Source organism: Microcaecilia unicolor, chromosome 9 (genome assembly GCF_901765095.1).
Source record: "Microcaecilia unicolor chromosome 9, aMicUni1.1, whole genome shotgun sequence".
Lineage (NCBI taxonomy): Eukaryota > Metazoa > Chordata > Amphibia > Gymnophiona > Siphonopidae > Microcaecilia > Microcaecilia unicolor.
Window position 1 is genome coordinate 31,756,562 of NC_044039.1, and position 21,817 is coordinate 31,778,378.

The 21,817-nt window shown below is 42.6% G+C and overlaps 1 protein-coding gene across 1 annotated transcript in view; it reads left to right on the top strand.

The window, feature by feature from the left end:
- The first annotated feature begins 426 nt into the window (after nucleotides 1-426).
- Nucleotides 427-21,817, top strand: part of LOC115477803 — a 39,269-nt gene continuing 17,878 nt past the window's right edge. Inside the window, exons 1-4 of the mRNA XM_030214892.1 lie at nucleotides 427-698; nucleotides 8,216-8,313; nucleotides 11,910-12,007; nucleotides 19,802-19,876. Of these exons, the coding sequence (XP_030070752.1) occupies nucleotides 497-698; nucleotides 8,216-8,313; nucleotides 11,910-12,007; nucleotides 19,802-19,876 (473 nt within the window). The 5' untranslated portion in view covers nucleotides 427-496. The remainder of the gene's footprint in view (nucleotides 699-8,215; nucleotides 8,314-11,909; nucleotides 12,008-19,801; nucleotides 19,877-21,817) is intronic.

Consider the following 21,817-nt stretch of genomic DNA (forward strand, 5'->3'; position numbering starts at 1 on the left):
CAAAACATGCCTTTATGCAATGCTTACCGCCTGCACTTTTCACCTTGTTTAAGGCCTGATATTTATTTTTCAACCTGCTTTTTTGAAATAGCACCAGGGCCTCTTACCACATTAATCTGGCCTTGTTTATACACCAAGATTCTTTTTTCATTAATTGTTCTTTCAACTCCTCTGTTGACATAATCAATTTACTTCCCACTGCAGTGATCTAAGCTTCTCCCAAAGGGGAAAAATGTCTGTTTTGACTAGGAAAACACTGTTTTAAAGAATCAGTAACAAAAGATGGAGTAGCCCAGACTTGGCAAGTTGGGCTGGGTTTCCATGACAACCAATATATACAACTGCACTAATTGATATCGGTACAATCCTTGCGGCTGACTCACAGCACTGTACACCCTGCAATCAGCCCTTGGAAATAGACTGAACAATTATGAACTAACTCTGTGGTTATCGTCTTTCATTTTAATAAGTTTGGGGCTGAGGTTAGGCTGTCGAAATGTCTCATATTGCCTTGCAGCTTCCCGATATCTCGCTTTTCTCAGTGAAACCTGATGATCCTTCCAGCCTGAGGATAGAAGGGAGATGCAACTTCGTTGGTCCCGCTTTCAGCCAGAAATCACCGAAGGAGCCTCCTAATATTAGACTCAGAATGTTTACTGCCAAACCAGCCCTCGGCCTCAGAAGCTCTTTGGCAGCAGGTTGGTAAAATGATTCTGTCCATTCTGCTGAAATAATCTGTCATCAATGCAAACATTGTTCAACTGTATTTATCAGTCTTCAGATGCTAAAAGATTTGGCAGGAATTAACCTGCCAAAACATCCATGCTGTTTTCTAAATAATTGCTGTTTAGGCCAAATTTGTGTATATGTACAAAGATTCAATTCAATTCAAATCAGTTCTTGTATACCGCAAATATCCCCTTTTCAGGATTCAGTGAGGTTTACATTCTAGATGTTACTGAAGCAAAAACTTTTAAGAGTATATGTATGAGACAAAAGGACATTTTAGGACATTCTATTGGATGATATGAGGAGGTAGATGTCCAGAAGGATTGTTATGAAGCAGTCTTTGGGAAGAGAAAGGTTTTTAGCCTCTTCCGGAAGCTAAGGTAGCTGTTATCTGTTCTGATGTCAATAGGCAAAGAGTTCCATGATGTAACTCCAAGGTCAGGGAATAATGAGTTGAAGATCTTCTGGTATCAGATTGTCTTATGAAACGGTGTCACTAGCATCAGTTTTTCTTTCAGTCTGTTAGACTGGGCCAAGCAGAGTGAAGCCCTGCGAGTTAGCCGTTCAGTTGTAAGACCTTGTAAGATTTGATAAAGTAAACAAGCAGCTTTGAACTTGATTCTTTCAAGTATAGCAAGCCAATGCAGTTTGATGAGATAGGGTGAAACGCTTGTATAGCTATTCAATTTGAATATTAGTCTTGCAGCTGTGTTCTGTATAATCTGTACTTTTTTCTGGTATTGATGCGTAATACCAAGAAATAGGATATTGCAGTATTCCAGGTGTGGTAGGACTAACATTTCAACTAACAATGCAAAGGTTTTTTGATCAAAGAGTGATCTGACTAGACGTAGCTGTCTCATTTGAAATAAGGATTTCTTCCATAGTTGATTAATATGTGAGGAGAAAGTGAGTGATGAGTCAAGCAAGATGGGTTTGAATAGTTCTGCAATGACAATTTGTATTCCAGAAGACCCTGCAGCATACTTGTAACATTTATAGACATGCAGAATGTAATTTTATAAAAGGTTGCCTAGGCTGAGAGGGAACATAGGTGCCTATTATAAGATTATTTTATAAAGATTCATAGATGCCTATGAGGGGTATTTTCAATTTAATGTTTAAATCCAACTTTGAACGTTTTGCTAAAAATGTCCAAAATTTGAATAGGAAATTGTCAGACTTGTGAGTTCTTGTACCAAGTAGAGCGCTGCTGAGCCCAGTACTCGGACCAAGTTCTGCTTGGTGGCTGGACAACCCCGGGTTTCACCTGCGCTGACCGTCGTTTCCCAGAGGTTGAGCCCTTAGGTGCAGGCGGCCTGCAAGACTTAAGAGACGGAGATGGAAGTGGGGTGGTGAACGTATCGGCCAGGCAGGCAGCAGGCAAGAGAGTGATCCAGGTACAGGCAAAGTCAATAGGCAGGCAGCAGGCAGGGGAGTAATCCAGGAACAGGCAATGTCAACAGGCAAGCAGCAGGCAGGGGAGTAATCCAGGTACAGGCAATGTCAATAGGCGAACAACAGGCAAGAGAGTAATCCAGGCTCAGGTAAAGTCAGTAGGCAGTCAGCAGGTCAAGAGGGTAATTCAGGTACAGGCAAAGTCAGTAGGCAGGCAGCAGGTCAAGAGAGTAATCCAGGTACAGGCAAAGTCAGCAACGAGAGACAAGTAGATAAGAAGCAAACTACTGAGCAAGTAACACCTACCAAAGTAGAAGCCAAAGCATGGAGTCCAGGAAGAGCTCAGCTGATAAAGTGCTGGCATCTGAAATCAGCAAGAACTAGCAGGGAGAAGGAGCACAGCCATAGGACAAGAGCAGGGGAAAGAGGAACCGGAAGACTCAGGGCCGGTCTTAGCATGAGCGGGGCCCTATGCAGACCAATCTGATGGGGCCCCATCCTAGCCCCGCCCCCACCCTAGCTTCAGGGCCGGCCACCCCTCCCTCTAAGCTCCAGGGTGGCCACCCCTCCCTCCAAGCTCCTGGGCCATCCCCAGGGCTCCCCAGCTCTCCCTCCCTCCCAGCTCCAAGGCCCCCCTCCCTCCCAGCTCCAAGGCCGGCTGGCCGGTCTCTCTCTCTCTCTCTCTCCCACCCACCAGCTCCAAGGCCCCCCTCCCTCCCCACTCCAAGGCCTGTCTCTCTCTCTCTCCCTCCCACCCACCAACTCCAAGGCCCCCCACCCAGCTCCAAGGTCCCCCGCCCTCTAAATTTTAAAAGTTACCTCATCGTCGACGTCGGAGCAGCTGGCAGGTAGCAGCAGCCTTGAAAAGCATGCAAGCTGCTTTCCCTCGTTCAGCTCTGTGGCGGGACCAGAGCTGAGCGAGGGAAAGGAAGGCTCCCGAAGCCGCCCAGCAGCTCGCAAGCTTTTCACGGCTGCTGCTACCTGCCGGCCGCTCCGATGTCGACGACGAAGTAACTTTTAAAATTCAGAGGGTGGGGGGATTGGAGCATGAGCAGTCGGGGCGGGGCAACTTCAGGCGCGCCGCATAGGGCCCCCTTGAGCGCGAGGCCCTATGCGGTACCCTCGGTTGCCTCGCCCTAAGACCGGCCCTGGGAAGACCAATAGGAGAGAAGCAAGGGAAGCCAGGCAGAGGGAGAGCAGACACAGGTGGGTGGAAGCAAAGCAATTAAGGAGCCTGGAAGCCAGGCAGAGAGAGAGCAAACACAGGTGTATGGAAGCAAAGCAATTAAAGAGCCTGCAACCACCATTCTCTGAACAAACCCAGAGAAGAACTACACACACATGGCTCAAGGCAGTGCCAGCCAAGTATGCTTGTCGACGGGACCCCGCGCAGCCCGAGGATGCCGCTTGCATTGCGGTAAGGGACATGACAGAAATATAGCCATTTTTGAAACAGAAAAATGTTTATCTTTTTGTTTTGAAAATGGCCATTTGCTAGATGATTTTGTGCTCAGTGCATTTATCTTTTTGGTCCATGTGTGAAAAAAAAAAACATCAAGTGAAAAATGCAGAAAATCAAGCCACTGGGATATAGGAGGAGCCAACATCCTTAGACTGGCTACACAGACACCCCAGCAGAGCATGGAACGAACGAAGGCAGGCGCACGCAGCAGCCCCCCAGCGGCATGCACCCGGGGGGGGGTTCTTTCGCGGGGGGTGTCCTTTTGCCGGGGGGGGTCACGCTGCATCCAGGAGGGGCGCTGCACCCGGGGGGTGGGGCACATTGGCGATCCACCCCGGGTGTCAGCCCCCCTAGGATCTCCACTGATAAGTAATGAGGTGGTCGTTTAGATGTGGATAGATAAGATGGGCAGGAAGAAGGATGGTAAAGGTAGGGGAATGGGAGGAGGGTGTATATTGGGATTAGCGTGTTGTTAAGTATGGTAGAATGTATAGGGAGGGTAGGAAAAGGGATGTGTTAGAAAGAGTTAAATAGGGAGCATATTCCAGATTCAGTCTTCATAGTCTGATCCGGGTAGCGTAGATGAACTCATAGTCTAAGTCAGGTCATTTGTGTAGGCTTGCTTGAAGAGGTAAGTTTTTAGCAGCTTCCGGAAAGGTAGATGGTCATTGACTGTTCGAATGGATCTTGGTAAGGCATTCCACAGTTGGCTGCCTATGATGGAGAAGTTGGATGCGTAGTAAGTTTTGTACTTAAGTCCTTTGCAATTGGGGAGATGTAAGTTGAGATAAGTTTGAGAAGCCATCCACATATAGGTAGCTAAACATGATGGAGTTTTAGTTATAATATATATCAACCCCAAGTATTAATGACAGTATTCAACTTACCAGTCATCCATATTTATATACTAATTTAATATACCAATTTCTGTGTATTTTTTGGGATATTGCTGTCAAATGAGCCTTTTTCTCCTAGTGAGAGCTCGTCATTAGATATTCATCTGTTTGCTTGTATATTGGAAGATAATATCAGTTTAGAAACAGAACTCCTCTGTTAATTTACCCTCAGAAATTTTTTTTTTTTTTTGCCAAAATTATAGAAAGAGGCAGGCTTGAATTTCATTTTAAGGATCTTTTTCAAACCTTCCTGGCCCTTAGTTGCTTGGGACATATACAAATCTGTGTATACTTCAGACAACCATTTTTTTTTAAGTGCTTCCTCCTTGGTTGGAATATACACCCACTTAAGAATGTAGGATCTTGTTTCCTAAAGAGAAACAACCACCTACAACTTTTTTGTTAGGAAACTGTTTAACTTTAAAGACTACCTCTGCTGATTTTAAAGTGTCCTAGGTGACGATCTTTGCAGGAATTCACTGTCTATCTGATATCCGTTTGGCCACTAAGCAACAGGTCTCTACATTGGGCAATGCAAGTATCCAAATCTGTTTTTGTTTTTTTAAGAGGAGTAGAAAATTATTATCCTTAGTTTTGTGCAAACTTGAAAACAAGCCTAGGCATGCCTGTTTCAGTAGGATTCATAATTGCCCTGAGTTCCAAAAAGGAAGGTGAGAAGTCTATTTTGCAAATTGTGTTATTGTTATAAGTTTATTTTCTGGGTCCCATGGAAGTAGGTCTTTGCAAATCAGGCAGAGAAAAGAAAAGCCTGTGTTCCATTGGTCCTTCTGAATTATGGATGTACACATTTTTTTTATAGTGAGAAACTTGTGCAGTGGGAAGAATCTGTTAAAAATAACTGAATTGCAAGAGAGTGAAGCTAATTTACATGGTAAATGGGTATAGGTAAGAAAGCTGCTACTTACTTATGTGTATCTGCAGGACATGTAGATTTCAAAGGAGTGTGGGTGGTGGGGGCTGTTAAAGTATACTTTTCCCCCCAGATTCTGTGTAGGTCACCCAAATTTGGGTGTATATCCCAGATCCGTGCATAAACTAAACAATCAATTATTAAAGTTAACAAACACTTAATTGAAAGTAATTAGAAGTGATGTGTGGATCTGCCCTATGCTGGAGCTGGTCTTGGGTACCTATTTTGTACAGGCACAAAGGTGTCTATGTTGCATTTAGAAAACAGGCAAAAGATAGACACCTTTATGGAGCTTTGGTAAAGCTGCCCTTGTATAGATGTGTTTGCACCAGCTGAGTGCGACGGGAGTGGAGGAGTGGCCTAGTGGTTAGGGTGGTGGACTTTGGTCCTGGGGAACTGAGGAACTGAGTTCAATTCCCACTTCAGGCACAGGCAGCTCCTTGTGACTCTGGGCAAGTCACTTAACCCTCCATTGCCCCATGTAAGCCGCATTGAGCCTGCCATGAGTGGGAAAGCGCGGGGTATAAATGTAACAAAAATAAATAAATAAATTTCACAAGTGTCAACATCTAAAATATCAATGGGGTCAACACTTGAGAGTCTGATAAGTTGAACTGCTGAAAGCAGGATTTGAAGATTGCTATAGACAACAATAAGAATCTTCTGTACAATACACCAGATTTCCTTCCAAAATTGAAATGTAAGATCACATTTGTGGAGCAAGGTACCCACATGTTGAGAGCAATTCCAACATTTATCAGAAGGGAGGAGTTTTGCTAGAGCAAGCTTACGGAGGTGTCCAAGTGGCCATTGGTCATTCCATCTCCCTCGCAAGCACACTGGGAGTCCACTAGGACCTAGTGCCTATTTCTTTTTGGCACTCTCCCTCTGGCTTCACTTTGAAATGTCATATAAACAATTTAAGATAGATTTAAAAACTCACCTCTCTATTGAGTCGTTTAATTCTTATTAGGGAACGTTGGATGGGGAATAACAGAGGCAATCACTATGCTATGTTTATTATGTTGTCCTCTCTCACTGGAGTTTTACTTTTTCTTTGGAATGTATGTATGTATAGCTTTCCTACTTTAATTGGAGTTCTTTTCCTTTCTTTGGTTGATTTTGTATTTATTTTGTATATCGCCTAGACTTGGCAAGCCCAGATTTGTCGATTAATCAAATGTTTTCAATAAACATAAAACACCATGTCAGTGCTATTGTGACCTTTATGGTGTCCTCCTGTAAACTGCCTATATATGGTCCTGCTATTACAAATCTAAGGGGCCCTTTTACTAAGCTGCGGTAAAAATTGGCCTGCAGTAGTGCAAGCACGTCTTTTGGGCACACACTGGGCCATTTTTTATTGCGTCTAGGAAAAGGGCCTTTTTTAAGGGGCTGGAAAATGGATGTGCACTAAAATTCAAACCAGCGTGCATCCACTTTTGGCCTGAGGCCTTACCGTCACCCATTGACCTAGCAGTAAGATGTCATGCGCTGCCCATGCGGTACGCATGCAGTGCATGCCAACTGCTGTTTACTGTTGGGTAAGAGGCCCGTGGTAGAAACTAGAAAATTTTTACCGCAGGATTTGGCACACGCTAAATTCAGAATTACTGCTCAGTTCACGTGCTATCTGAACAGTAAAGCCAATATGGTGCACACTGTATGCACGTAGGCCTTTATTCAGTTTAGTAAAAGGGACCCTTAGTTATTTAGAAGGTTTTTTTAAAGTAATCACAGATCACATTATGTGCTTTTGAATGAACACTTTGCACTGAGGAGTGATGTGGTAAATTTAAAACGAATCGGAGAAAATTTTTCTTCACTCAACGTGTAATTAAACTCTGGAATTTGTTGCCAGAGAATGTGGTAAAGGCGGTTAGCTTAGCGGAGTTTAAAAAAGGTTTGGGTAGCTTCCTAAAGGAAAAGTCCATAGACCGATATTAAATGGACTTGGGGAAAATCCCCTATTTCTGGGATAAGCAGTATAAAATGTTTTGTACATTTTTGGGATCTTACCGGGTATTTGTGACCTGGATTGGCCACTGTTGGAAACAGGATGCTGGGCTCGATGAACCTTTGGTCTTTCCCAGTATGGCAATACTTATGTACTTATGTTTATCCCTTCCTTGAATTTATATAGGGAAAATTGTATTATATAATGGTCCTGTCTCAGAGGCATAGCTAGGTGGGTCTCCAGGGGAGTGACCACTCTCCCAAATGGATTTCCACTGGCAGTGGTGCCTATTTTTCACATGATCTTTCACATTTAAAATATGCACTGGTGCCATCAGCAGTCCGCTCCACTCTCTGCTCCCCCCCCCCCCCCCCCCCCCCCCACACACACACCCTCAACCTGGTTACGCTTCTGTCCTGTCTTACATATAAAAATTTTCTTTTTGATATAGTATTATCTGCATTTTGTTTGATTGTTCTGTCTTTAAAAGATAGGTATATAATAGGTATATTTTTTTACATTTTCAATAGATGCACTGTTGTAAAATTTCCACCATTTTGGGATGAAAAATATATATTGATGAATTTATAATAGGCATTAAAGAAAACCATGACAAGCTCTAACCTCAGTCCTCAAGGACCACAATCCAGTCAGGTTTTCAGGATTTTCTCAATGAATATGCATGAGATCTGTTTGCATGCACTGCCTCCATTGTTTGCAAATAGAGCATATTCATGGGGCAAATCCTGAAAATCTGACCTGGTGATGGCTGAGGTTGGATACCCCTGCTCTAATGCATTTTTTGCATTCCCTTATTTTACACTGATTTTGCTTTTTAACAGACTATGTTCAGAAAACTGAAGACTGGTCTAGAGCTCAGACAGCAATGGGACGGCTTTCCATGGATAGGTGGTCACATGAAAAATACAATATTAACGAGGTTAGAGAAGGAATTCCTGACACAGTAACAATACTCTGTGATATCACCTAGGGATGAGAGCTTCCACCTGTTACTTCTCTAGAAGATACGTATAATCATTTCTTCTCCCTCAGCTTCTCCCTTAATGGTTATCGCTGCCAGTGAACTCCTTGATGTCACATACACCTTGCTATAGAACAGTGATGGTATGCGCGCCATCGCCTCACCCACTGGAAGTACGTTTCCTCTTCCCTTCGAGTTCCAGGCCCCCTCCCTCCGAATTTTAAAAGTCATCTATTTTACCTCATCAGGGTTAGGGCGCATGCAGGCTCAGCTCGGTGCTTAGATCAGTTTTCCCTTCTCTCTCAGCTCTGCTCCCGCCCTCATTTCCTGTTTCTGCAGGGGCGGGGCCAGAGCTGAGAGAGAGAGAAGGGAAAACGGAACTAAGCACTGAGCCGAGCCTGCATGCTTTTTACCACTGCTGCCGCCCTAACCCCGACGAGGTAAAATTTGGAGGGAGGGGGCCTGGAACTTGAAGGGAGGGAGGGGGGACCCTGGAACTGGGAGGGAGAGGGGGACCCTGGAACTGGGAGGAAGGGAGGGAGGGAGGGGGGCCTGGAACTCGGAGGCAGGTGGAGAAGGGATGAGGGAGGGGGACGAGGGGGAGGGAGGGGGATGAGGGGGAGGGGGGAACGCACCACCTGTTAAATTGCCCTATTGGCACTTTGCGATAAATAATTAGATTTTGGGTTGCTGTTTGGGCACTCGGTCTCTGAAAGGTTCGCCATCACTGCTATAGAACCACAACTGCAAGAAGCGCTCCCATGAAACTACATTTCAAATCAATCATAGGGTCCCTTTTACTAAAATGTAGCAAAGTTCTGCACTCACCATATGCTAGATGAACAAACTAAGGACCCTGTTTACTAAGGCGCATTACGCCTACAATTAGCGCATGCACTAACCATGTAGGTGGCCATAGGGATATTGTAGGGGCATACACAGTTAGCATGTGTACATGGTTAACGCGCATTAAAAATGTTAATGCACTTTTAACACAGCTTAGTAAACAGGACCCTAAGCAGGAAAAAGTGGGGGTGCATAAATAGCCTTCAAGTCCAACCAAAGAGGTGTACAGTAGTGCTGAAGGTATTTTATTGGTGAATATCAGAAATAATGAAGCGAACTCGACACAGACCCATGTTTCAGTGCACATACAGTAGTGATTGATGGGGTACGAGGTCCATTATAGGACATTTTGCTGCTGTTGCACCCTTCTGGTGCTTGTTTTGATGTACCATGACAAAGCAAGATACACGACTCCTGAGGAAGACGCTGTGCACCGAAACATGGGTCCATTTTCTTATATTCACCAATAAAATACCTTCAGCACTATATGCCTCTTTTTTGGACTGGAAGACTAGTCATGCAACCCTACTTTTTCCTGCTTGGATTATACACGTAGGGTTGTTGTTGTTGTTGTTTTTTTGTTTGTTTGTTTTTTTGCTGTGCTGTTGTAGATGAACAAACTAATACATGGTAAGTGCAAAGTCTGTGCACTGTTGATGATGTTCCCAGCATATTAAAAAAAAAAAAAAAAAAGGAAAAAGTAGAAAAACACAACTTCAAGAGATCAATCCGAGACAAGGGGTGAGATGCTCCAGGAAAGCTTTATTAGGGACCCTACACGGTCCGTGTTTTGGCTTTTAAAAAAGCCTTCATCAGGGGTCGATTAGTGGATGCACAAAATATATACTGATTGACAATGGAGCACATAAAATGTCGTCTCTGAATACTATTTTGAATTGAATCTGTTGGTACGAGGCAGTACACTTTATTTTATTCAGAGATGACATTTTATGTGCTCCATTGTCAATCAGTATATATTTTGTGCATCCACTGATCGACCCCTGATGAAGGCTTTTTTAAAAGCCGAAACACGGACCGTGTAGGGTCCCTAATAAAGCTTTCCTGGAGCATCTCACCCCTTGTCTCGGATTGATCTCTTGAAGTTGTGTTTTTTCCACTTTTTCCTTTTTTGTTGAACCTTTGTGGAAACTTCGAACCCCTTTTGTTTCTGCGGTTCCCAGCATATTCCCATAAAGTTATTGCACTGAAAAGTTCTTTACCATGCAGTAAGTATATTCACAGATGTACTTAGGGGACAGTTCTATAATGTGGAAGGGCATTTTTGAAAAAAAAAAACATCCATGTCAGAATTGGGACAAACATCTCACAGCCATTTTCAAACAGGAAAAACTTTGGGAGCTCCTGTTTGAAAATACGTGAGAAGGATGTTCTTGTGCTGAAAAAAAAAATGAACAGCCATTTTCCAAAATGAAATATCCAAAAGATGCCATTCGGTTAACTCAAAGGAAATTCTTTACTATGCATTAACTGAATGAAAGCTAATGCAATACAGTTAGCTAAACCTCTTGAAGTGTCATTTATTGTTCTGAGCTGCCGACCGTGTTAACAGTTAAAATGCAGCTGCGTCCGTCATGTTAAGCATATGACCCCTTCCATGTTAAGTAGTAAATTGGAACTTATCACATGCTAACTGCTAAGACACAACATTAATGGTTAACACATGGTAATTCCTATGTTATGGAGTATATCATCTACTATAATAAAACTCACCCTCAACGTTCTGAGGACACTGATGTCAGTGAAGCCAAGCCCTGACTTCCTTCAAAAAGGTTCGAAGGTTCATGGTGGTGAAGCCACCAAAATCCCTCTGGGCCCTGCCCTCGAGGGCGGAGCAATGGCAGAACAACGAAGAGGTTGGCAGGCAGGGAGGGAGGCGGGGGGGAATCGCTCCGGGCCCCGCCCTCGCGTCAAACGTCATGACGGTGGGGGCGGAGCAATGGCAAAACAACGAAGGGGTTGGCCGGGGGGGGGGTGTTGGCGACGAAAACCTTGCTAGCGCCCGTTTCATTTGCTCTGAAACGGGCCTCTTTTACTAGTAGCTTAATAAATAGGGTTCAGAATGTGGTGACCTATAAAGATGGACCAGTATTGAATATCGTGGGCTAATTTAGCCAGTGACAATCAGCCCGTGAAGCAGGGGGGTCTTTTATTTTAGACAAGCTTCTACTGATTATTTAGATGATGGGCGGAAGATGTACTAGTTATTCTGCAAAATATTTCATTGCAGACATAATTTTATATTGTGAAATATTTGTGTCTTATATGAGTATAACATATTTCCTACATGAATTAATAGAGTTATTTTTAATGATTGGTTATATTTTTTTACAGTACTATGTACTGTATAATATCAAGTTTTAATAAAACATAAAATATTGTAATAAAACTAGTATATATCACAAGTCACTCAGAATCAATTAAATTCTTTCAATGAGTCCCTGGAAGGTACAGCTTTTAAGTGAAGAATACATTAGTTTATGTGTTCTGGGAGGATATTTTTTTAGATTGACACTAACAATTTTGATTTCAAATGTTTTGTGTACTTTGTATGTGTGAAGAACACTATTACTGTCCTTCTATTAGCTACTATTGAATAAAAAGCCATATTTCAAAAGTTTTTTTTTTTTAAATTGTGTCTAAGCAACTTAAACTAATTCCTCACCTGTCCTTTTCTTTTAAATATTTAGATATTGACTCTGATTAAAGAAAAAATAAACCGACCTGGCAACAGTGTCTGTCAGATGTTTCGCAACAATGACCCCCAAGGTAAAGGGGTAGTTTCCAGGTAAGTTATAAAATCTTCTAATATTTGTTAACAACAGGTCAATTCAGGGATGTGGTGAGCAGAAAAGTTAACACAATAAAGAGGGGTGAATGCTTCCACAGCAATCAAACAGGTGAGCACATACATAGTGGAAGAGAACTGTTCATGCAACTTTCATTGAAGAATAAACTTTTTATCATGAAGACATTGGACCTGGTAGTTCTTGGAACTGTTCTCTTCCACTTTGTGTTCGCCTGAGCAGAAAAGTTATCCAGATAAACCCGACGTGGCTAACTTTAATTTTAAATCAATCAAAGAAATCCACTGTTGAAAAGTAACAAATGTGTGAGGAAAGGAAGGAAAAAGCCTCAACAAGCTCAAGATCAAAACTGATTCATAGAGATGTAAAGATCAAAAGATCTCATATTTGTTCATCATCGGCAAAAAACCTTCCAACCTTCCAGCTTCCAAATAAAATGAATATGTGTCTTCCCAAACAAAATCAAAAAGCACTTATCTTTTTTATATAAGCTGGCTTTATTATTTTTGTCTATTAGATTGTAAGCTCTTTGAGCAGGGACTGTCTTTCTTCTGTGTTTGTGCAGCGCTGCGTACGCTTTGTAGCGCTATAGAAATGCTAAATAGTAGTAGTAGTAGTAGTAGTAGTACTGGTGTATAAGGCTGGAGCCCAATCGTTATTTCAAAAACACAGTACCGAGCCTTCAGGCCAGCATCAGCCAGCGTTTCGCTTTGCTGCTTCAGGGTCCCGAATGGCCAGTAGTTATAGGCTACATTTCAGTGTTGACTGTACACTGAAATGTATACTGTGTTGAAATGTACACTGAAATGTAGCCTACAACTACTGGCCATTTGAGACCCTGAAGCAGCAAAACGAGACTATTGTAATGACCAGCAAAATGTAGATATGCATATATTTATTTTATTTCCCCTTGTTAATTGCCTTGATCAGAAAAACTCAAATCAATTTACAATTGAAATTAGAATTACAAAATATAACATTAAAATATGCTCTCCCTCCTAAACATGCTGATACCATCATCATATTAACTTATGCCAAGGGTCAACAGACGACTCACCATGTTAATTATAAGCTTGCTTCCATAATCAAGTTTTCACTGCTTTCTGATATGCCAAATAATCTTTTTATTGGTAGTTTAGGAAGCTTCTTCCACAATGTAGATGCTGTTGTGATATTTGGTATCTAGTTATGAAATAGAAATGAACTCTTGGTGCATCTGTTCCCCTTAGCTAACTACTGTAAAAATAATAATAATAATAATATGCTTGGCCTCTCTAAATAGGCTTCAGGGTAGAAAAATTGTTAAAAACCTAATTTAAAAATATGTGACAGCCTTAGAATTGAGGACAGCAATTTTCAAAGCATTTCCTTCATGTAAATTGGCCTTCTGAAAACTGTCCCTCCTTAATATGACGGAGAATCCACATGTTCTTCCACAATGCATGTATTTTCAACAATATTAAGATGAGGCATTTCCAGAGGCGCGTGTAGGTCGGGAAGGAAAATAACACACACAGGAGCCCTTTTACTAAGGTTTATAAAGCTTTTAATGCACAAATCTGCGTGCGTTAACCACTACAGCAATAGGGTGTCAACTGTTAGTGCAGTATTATGTCATAGGGGATGGAAAATAAGCAGAGAAGAAGTAGGGACCACACGGTGATATACACACGGAAATAATCACTGGTGTGGAGGAACAAGGAACCCTTACAGAGTACACACAGTCAATAAAAAGAGTAGGGTTGAAGGATAAGTCTTCCAATGCTAAACACTTGAACACTGATATGTTCTTAAAAAAGCGGTGTTTATTGAAAAACAGCTACGACCCTACATGGAACCGTGTTTCAGCTCAAAAGCCTAACTCGGGGGTCTACTGCTTCAGCTTACCATGTGTATCCAGTAAATGGCTTCGAAGTGACAAGATAGCTAGACCTTCTATGAGGTGGATGAGAACATCAAATCTGAGTGAGATGTCATCACATAAATGAATATCATGTAGACCAAAGGTTCTCAACCCAGTCCTTGAGACATATCCAGTCAGTCTGGTTTTCAGGAAGTCTAGAATCTTCACATATGCTCCTGGGAGACACAGGGTAACATAAGGAGATAGTCTATGGGGGAGGGGCAGGAGGCAACAGAGCATGGGAATCTGGGCAAGCAGACAGCTCAGGAAAGGAGAAATGAACCCTGGGAAAAGTAATGTATGAGTGTCTAGCAATGGAAAACTTACCACTTGGTGTCACTTTAGCTGTTAGCGCAGGTTCACTTAGCACCTCCTCAATAAGAAGCAGTAAGTGCCTTTGCACTGAGACAAAGTTGACGCACGCTAGTGAACTTTTCAGTATGGTAATTGGTTAGTTGAAAATGTTTACAGACCTTATGATTAGATTTACTAAAATGCATTATCACATTACCACCATGCTTTCTGGCATTACCACTATTAACATTTGATGCAATGGGATCTATTTACTAATAACATGCCTTAACAATTTCAGTACACACTAATCCGTTAGTGCATTACAGTAAGGGGGTAAGTTATCAAAATAGGCTACCATTAAGATGGGTTATTTTACCATAACTCATGACTATTTTAGCATTTATGCAATGAGACTTACCCTGGAATTCTGTAAAGGTCGCCCAATGTTAGCTGCTCAAGTTTGTGTGCAGTTATCAAATATATGTGTAAACTAATTGGTTGAATTACTGCTAAATATCAATATTTGGCTTTAGCAAGCACTAATTTCCATTCATTAGTTATGCACGTATTTGACCCATATAACCAGCATGCCTAATTGTACAGCGCACACAGGGCCAGTCTTAGGCAGGGGCGACAGGAACGGTCGCACAGGGCCTCGTGCCTCCAGGGGCCCCGCGGCACTTCCTCTTGTTCCCTGCCATTTGATCATCAGCTTTCATTCCAGCCGCCCTGTGTTTAAAAAGTTGCAGCAGCAAAAAAGCAGGCTCGCCTCTAGCCTTTAAGCCTTCCCTTCTCTCTCAGCAAACACTGTGCCACCTTTCTCTGATGCAATTTCCTGTTTCCAGGAAGGAGACACAGTGCACGCTGAGAGAGAAGGGAAGATTTAAAGGCTAGAGGTGAGCCTGCTTTTTCATTGCCGCTGCCGCGGCCACTGCTACAACCTTTTAAACGCAGGGCGGCTGGAAGGAAAGGAGGGCTGTGGAAAACTGAGGGCACAGGTGGGGCTGGGGCTGGGGTTGGGAACTGAAACTCAGGGCTGAAAAGGGGGGTAAGTTAAGTTGGGGGCCGGGGCGGGTGAGTCACTGGACATGGAGGGGAGGGCAGAGGAGAATCGCTGGACATGGATGGGATGGGATGGGAGGGCAGGGGACAGAGGAGAATCACTGAGCATGGATGGGTGGGGAGGACAGGGGAAAGAGGAGAGTTGCTGGACATGGATGGATGGAGGGGAGGGCAGGAGAAATGCTGGACATGGATAGAGGTGAGGGAAGACAGGAAGGAGATGCACATGGATGGGGGGGGAGAGAGGAGAAATGCTGGACATGGATGGGAGAGAAGGGCAGAGGACAGAGGAAAATCACTGGATGTGGATGAGAGGGGAGGACAGAGGAGAATTGCTGGACATGGATGGGTGGGGCGGGCAGGGGAGAGAGGAGAGTTGCTATGGATGGATGGATGGAGGGGAAGGCAGGAGAAATGCTGGACATGGATGGAGGTGAGGGAAGTCAGGAAGGAGATGCACATGGATGGAGGGGAAAGGAGAAATTCTGGACACAAATGGAGGAGAGGGGAGAGTTGGAATGCTGGATATGAATGTAGGGGAGGGAAGAGAGAGGACGTGAGATGAACATGGATGGAGGGGAGGAGATAGAGGAGAAATGCTGGGCATGGGTGGAGGAGAGGGAAGAGATACATATGGATGGAGGGGAGGGAAGAAAGAGGAAGGAGATGCATACTGACGGAGATGAGGGAAAGGGAAAAGAGGAGAAAAACTGCACATGGCTGGAGAAAATAGGCAAAAGCTGGATCCATTCTATACCTCCTCCAGTCAAGTCTGCGGAAGACCCAGCTTTTACCTATGGATGTAGGGCAAGAAATGAAGAAGAAAGGAGGAAAGTAAAGACATAAATGGAAAGGAAGCCCTGGAAGTGGAGTTAAGGGAGCAGATAGAGAGCAGCAGAATCAGAGACTGGGACCATGATCAGAAAAACAAAGTCACAAGACAACAAAGGTAGAAAAAAATCATTTTATTTTCATTTTAGTGCTTGGAATATGTCCAATTTGAGAATTTACATCTGCTGTCTTATTTTGCAATGTATAGCAATATTCTGTTTTTCTGGTATTGTGCTGCATGCAGAGTCTGTATGCTAATTTGGTTTGTGTCATTTTGGGTTTACTGGAGCTGTAACAGCTTACAAAAATTATTTATAATGAAAAAAAAACCCAAGTTGTTTTTCTTCTCCTGTACTGGTGTAATGTTTTCAATGATTACTGTTTATATGTGCCATGGCTGGTAAACGGGTGTGGCTAAATGTGCCAAAATTGTCCAGTTCAGCACACTATTAGCAGCCAAGTTCATACAAAGTTAATTATGTTCAGTGGAAAATAAATCTGTTGGCTCAGGCTGCTTGCTATGTGAATATTCAATCGCTGTTTCATTATTGCTACCAAGTATTACATATTAAGGGGATTTGTTTTAATTCATTTATCTAGTCCTTACGTGCACATGGTTTTGCTTTTTAAACCCAAAGGTTTCCTAGTATAGCATTTTTCATGTTTGAATTAGTTTTTGTTTACAAGTTTTGCTTGATTTGTCTTTATTTGAAATAAAAGAAAATGTTTAAAACATATCTTGTCAACAAGGGGCGGGGCTGGTGGGACTGGGGGGAGGGGCAGTGAACTGGTCTGCACAGGGCCCCACAGTTGCTAAGACTGGCTCTGAGCGCACAACTTCAAAGGGGGCATGACCAAGGGAGGGGCATGGGCAGGTCAGGGGCTTGCTCAGCATTTAGGTGCAGTGTTATAGAACACTTGCATTTCTATGCCTAACTGACACAGTGGTGAATTCTAAATATGGTGCCGAAAAAAGTGCTATGCTATAAGCCGTGCTTAAAGTTAGGTGTGGTTGCGATGCAGCCACACTTGATTATCTGTATAAGAACTGCTACCATTGGTTTTGTTCAGGCCTCTCATAGACTTGTTACCGTAAAGTCTATGATATCTTGAGAGTATAACCTTGGCACACCAGTCACACCTGGAGTCTCTATTATTTTTATGAAGTCTCTTTTATTGAATAAATCACAGGTAATTTACTCACAGTCAGATGTTCAGAAGTATTGCTCCAGGGCACAGAGACTCCATAATCCTTAGAGCTGTTTCAGTGGTTGAAGGTGAAGATCTGAAGAGAGGTAGCTTTATTGCAGGTGAGAAATAGTTGAGCAGATAGAAGTGGTTCAAAGCTGGGTGACTGGAATGTGCGATATCTCATTAGGGAGGAGATATTTTCAAGGTAAAAAACCAAGTTCGTTGCAGGGAGTTTCAGCAGGACAGAGCTGTCTGAGGCACGATGGTGCATGCCCCATGTCTCTAGCAAGATGGTGAATGCATCATGGCTGAAAGGACAAAGAGGACAAGAAGCCTCACACAGGCTCAGGGAGGAGCAGGTAATGACCAATGAGGACAGAGCCTGCCATCGGGTAGCAAGGGGTGGTCCTAGAGGATGGCTCTCAATTGGAGGGAAAGGTCATACCTGGATGACCTCTCAGGACAGAAATAGTAAGACTGACCAGGAAATGATAGCTAGTAGACACAGGAGCCAAGCTTGGCTGAGAGAGAAAAGAGGTCTTGGCAGCCTCACAACCAGTGGTAACCGTTCTTATACAGACAGACAAGTGTGGTTGTATTGCCTGTGAACTACATTACACACAATGCCTTGCTCCCATATCTTTCCAGAAAAAACTGCAGCAGTGAAAGTCCCTAGAAATTAGAATAACAGTAAAAACATTACACACATTTTAGAATCACATTATAAACTAGTGCAAGGCTGTCAGAGGACAGAACAGCAATATCACCTCTAAGAAGCCTCTTTGCAGGATTTAGTATTAAATCACAAAGTACCTGACAGAGAAGGGATTTTGTTGCTATTATTGAGGTGCTACTAGAATTTGAATACATTGTTTTATGTCATTGCTGTAATTATAATGCAGGATCCTGTCATGTGCGTTAAGATGTTTAACATTATAGTAGACTTATGTCTGGACAAGTTTGATATGGCATAATGTAACTATATTTACAAATATTGTTTTTTTAAGTATGTATATGGTTTATATTGATGCAAGGCAGCTGTTGGGCAGCATTCTAAGGCATTATTTTGTAGTATCCCAAGAAGCACTACTCATACCTATATACATAGTGCCCACCCATATTAGCTCTGGGCCCACTCAAAAAGTCAGGTCTGGCTATGCCACTGCCATACCGCCTTTTTTTATTCATGCATAAAATTTAGGCATGGATCATGCACCTAAATTTACATGCGCAAATTCCAATTAAATCTAATTAGTGCCAATAATTGTTTGTTAAAAAGCCAATTATTGGCGCTAAGTAGTTCATGATTCAAGTAATTTGCACTTGCAAAGTGGTTGCACACCCAAATTTGCGTACGCAATTTTTTGCAACTTTTATAGAATTAGGGGTTTAGCGTGCATCATTCTGGCACCTAACTGTGGGCAACCTCAACCTTTGCTTAATTCTTCCCCTAGTTATTAATAACCTGGGTTAACAGTAAATGAACACATCTTACACAATAGCCCACTTTGATAACTTTCCCCAAATCTATTGAGGGTGTCTTAGGTTCACTGGCATTTTTAGCTTGCGTTACAAATAGGAGTGCGCTAAACACTAAATACGCCCATAGGAATACATGTGCGTCTTTAGTGTTTAGCGCGTGCCTATTTTTAGCGCACGCTAAAAATGCCTGCATTCCTTAGTAAACGACCCCTTTTGTTTCTTAACGCAGACAGTTTGAAAATTGTTCCCATGCATGCATACCTTGATAAAACCAAATCACTCCAAAAGTTAAAGAAAGAGGCTAATGATTTAGGGGGTCCTTTTACTAAGTCGCATAAGCATATATGCGCGCCCAAAATGCGCCAAAATGGAGTTACTGCTTGACTACCACATGGCTCTTGTGGTAATTTCATTTTAGGCGCGCATCCGCTATGCGTGTCTATACCTACCCGCCTAACACTATCTTTTTTCTCTTCCCATACTTAATCTCTGTGCATTACTAATTGTATCTGATATCCTGGAATGACAATGTCATAACAAAACTCTGTAAGCCACATTAAGCCTGCAAATAGGTGGGAAAATGTGGGATACAAATGCAATAAATAAATAAATAAATAAAATATTCTTTATTTTCTGGCACGCTTAGTGGACATGTGCCATGTGGCATCTGACGCGCGTAGGTCATTACCGCCCAAATTCTTTACTGCTAGGTCTATGGCTGGCGGTAAGGTCTCAGACCCAAAATGGATGCGTGGCAATTTTGATTTTGCCGCACGTCCATTTTCGGCAAAAAAAAAATGCTTTTTTAACAGGTGCACTGAAAAATGATTCTGTGCGTGCCCCAAACCCGCGCCTACACTACTGCAGGCCATTTTTCAGCGTGCCTTTGCAAAATGACCCCTAGATTTGTTCTGATTCGAATAGCTCAAAATTCAAATCCATTTTCTATAGAGGTCACAAATACTCAAATGCCCAAGGTAATAAATAACACACTGCATTGTGCTTTTTTCAGGCAAGCACTGACGAGGATTCTTTGGAACATATGTGGCTTTTTAACTTCTCAGCAAATTAATGACCTACTATGCAGGTACTTATTTGTTTTTATCTAAGTATATTGCAGAACAGCCTACCACGACTCATAGGAATGTCAAAGGATGTACAATGTTAAGAGCAGGGCTTTTTTGAGGGGGTACTGAGTACCGGCACCTTTTCCATTGTCTGCTAAAATTGACCCATGAACCCCAAGTTTTAATGAAAGAGCTCGGGCTTTACACACCAATTTAATCTTGTCATAGATTTTGTGACTAGTTGCAGGGCTATTATGGGGTGGGTCCCTCAGTTATCACCCCACTCCTGAAGGCTGGCCTAGCATTTGAGTACCGACACCTTTTTTGCTAGGAAAAATGCACTGGTCTACAACTGGATACCACAGAGTTCCATGCCTTTTAAAGTAAATGTTGTCATAGTTACACTATAAAGGAAGTGGATTCCACTCTAGCTGCGTCAGTGGAAAAGGAGAGAGATAAAGGAACGGCGTCATAGATATAAGAGCCAAGCATAATGTTCTATCATTCTTATTCTCAAAGCATGGTTTATCCTTTTGACATTAAAACCTGTAGACAATCAACCGTTATGAATATAACTGCATCTGAACTGGCAGAGTCTGCTGGTCTTTGTTATCCATTATAGTCACAGAGCAGAGTGATTTTGGTCTATGCTATACCATCAGTAGGGTAGACTGAACTGGTATCAGAGAAGGAAAGGGAACTATATAAGGAAGTAAAATTATAGGAGTTGGAAACAGAATTCTGGTGCCAAATCGAAGACTTATGGGATGCAAAGATTATAGCACTCTATCTGCAGGTGAAAGGTTTTTGATTATTGCCTAACTTAAGGGTGGGTAAAAGTATCAGCATTGTTTGAGAGTGAATGTACTTAACCCACTGAGAAGTCCTTTTACTAAGCCATGGCAAAAAGTGGCCTGTGGTAGTGCGAGCACGTGCTTTTGGCATGCGCTGGGCCAGTTTTTACTGCGGCTGGGAAAAGGGGCTTTTTTTTCAATGGGCCTGGGAAATGGCCTACGGTAAAACTGAAACCAGCGCATGCCTATTTACAGCCTGATCGCTTAATGCCACCCATTGATTTAGCAGTAAGGGCTCACGCGCAACATGTGCATGCCAACTGTCGATTAACACCGGAAAACGTAGTGCGCAGTAGGAAATTTAAAAATAATTTGTCCTGGCGGTATGGGGCGCATGCCAAATCCAAAGTTACCATCAGGGGAGCAAGCTAGCCTGGTGGTAGTCTCATTTTGGCGCACACTGCATGCGCATAGAGCCTACCGTGCATTTGTAAAAGGACCCCTGAGTGCAATAACAAAAATATGAATTTTTAGGTAGAAAAAACTATATGAAATAATGGTACATAAGTACTTAAGTATTGCCATACTGGGAAAGACCAAAGGTCCATCGAGCCCAGCATCCTGTTTCCAACAGTGGCCAATCCAGGTCACAAATACCCAACAAGATCCCCAAAATGTACAAAACATTTTATACCGCTTATCCCAGAAATAGTGGATTTTCCCCAAGTCCGTTTAATAACGGTCTATGGACTTTTCCTTTGGGAAGCCGTCCAAACCTTTTTTAAACTCCGCTAAGCTAACTGCCTTTACCACATTCTCTGGCAACGAATTACACGTTTAATTACACATTGAGTGAAGAAAACGTTTCTCCGATTCGTTTTAAATTTACTACATTGTAGCTTCATCGCATGCCGCCTAGTCCTAGTATTTTTGGAAAGCGTGAACAGAGGCTTCACATCTACCCATTCAACTCCACTCATTATTTTACAGACCTCTATCATATCTCCCCTCAGCCGCCTTTTCTCCAAGCTGAAGAGCCCTAACCGCTTTAGCCTTTCCTCATAGGTAGAGACATACTTTGCCCCAGATTCTGTGTATGGTGATTAAAGTTATGCACGCAATTTTGGTCGTGTGGCCAAATTGTGTGCGTAACTTAATTGATTAACA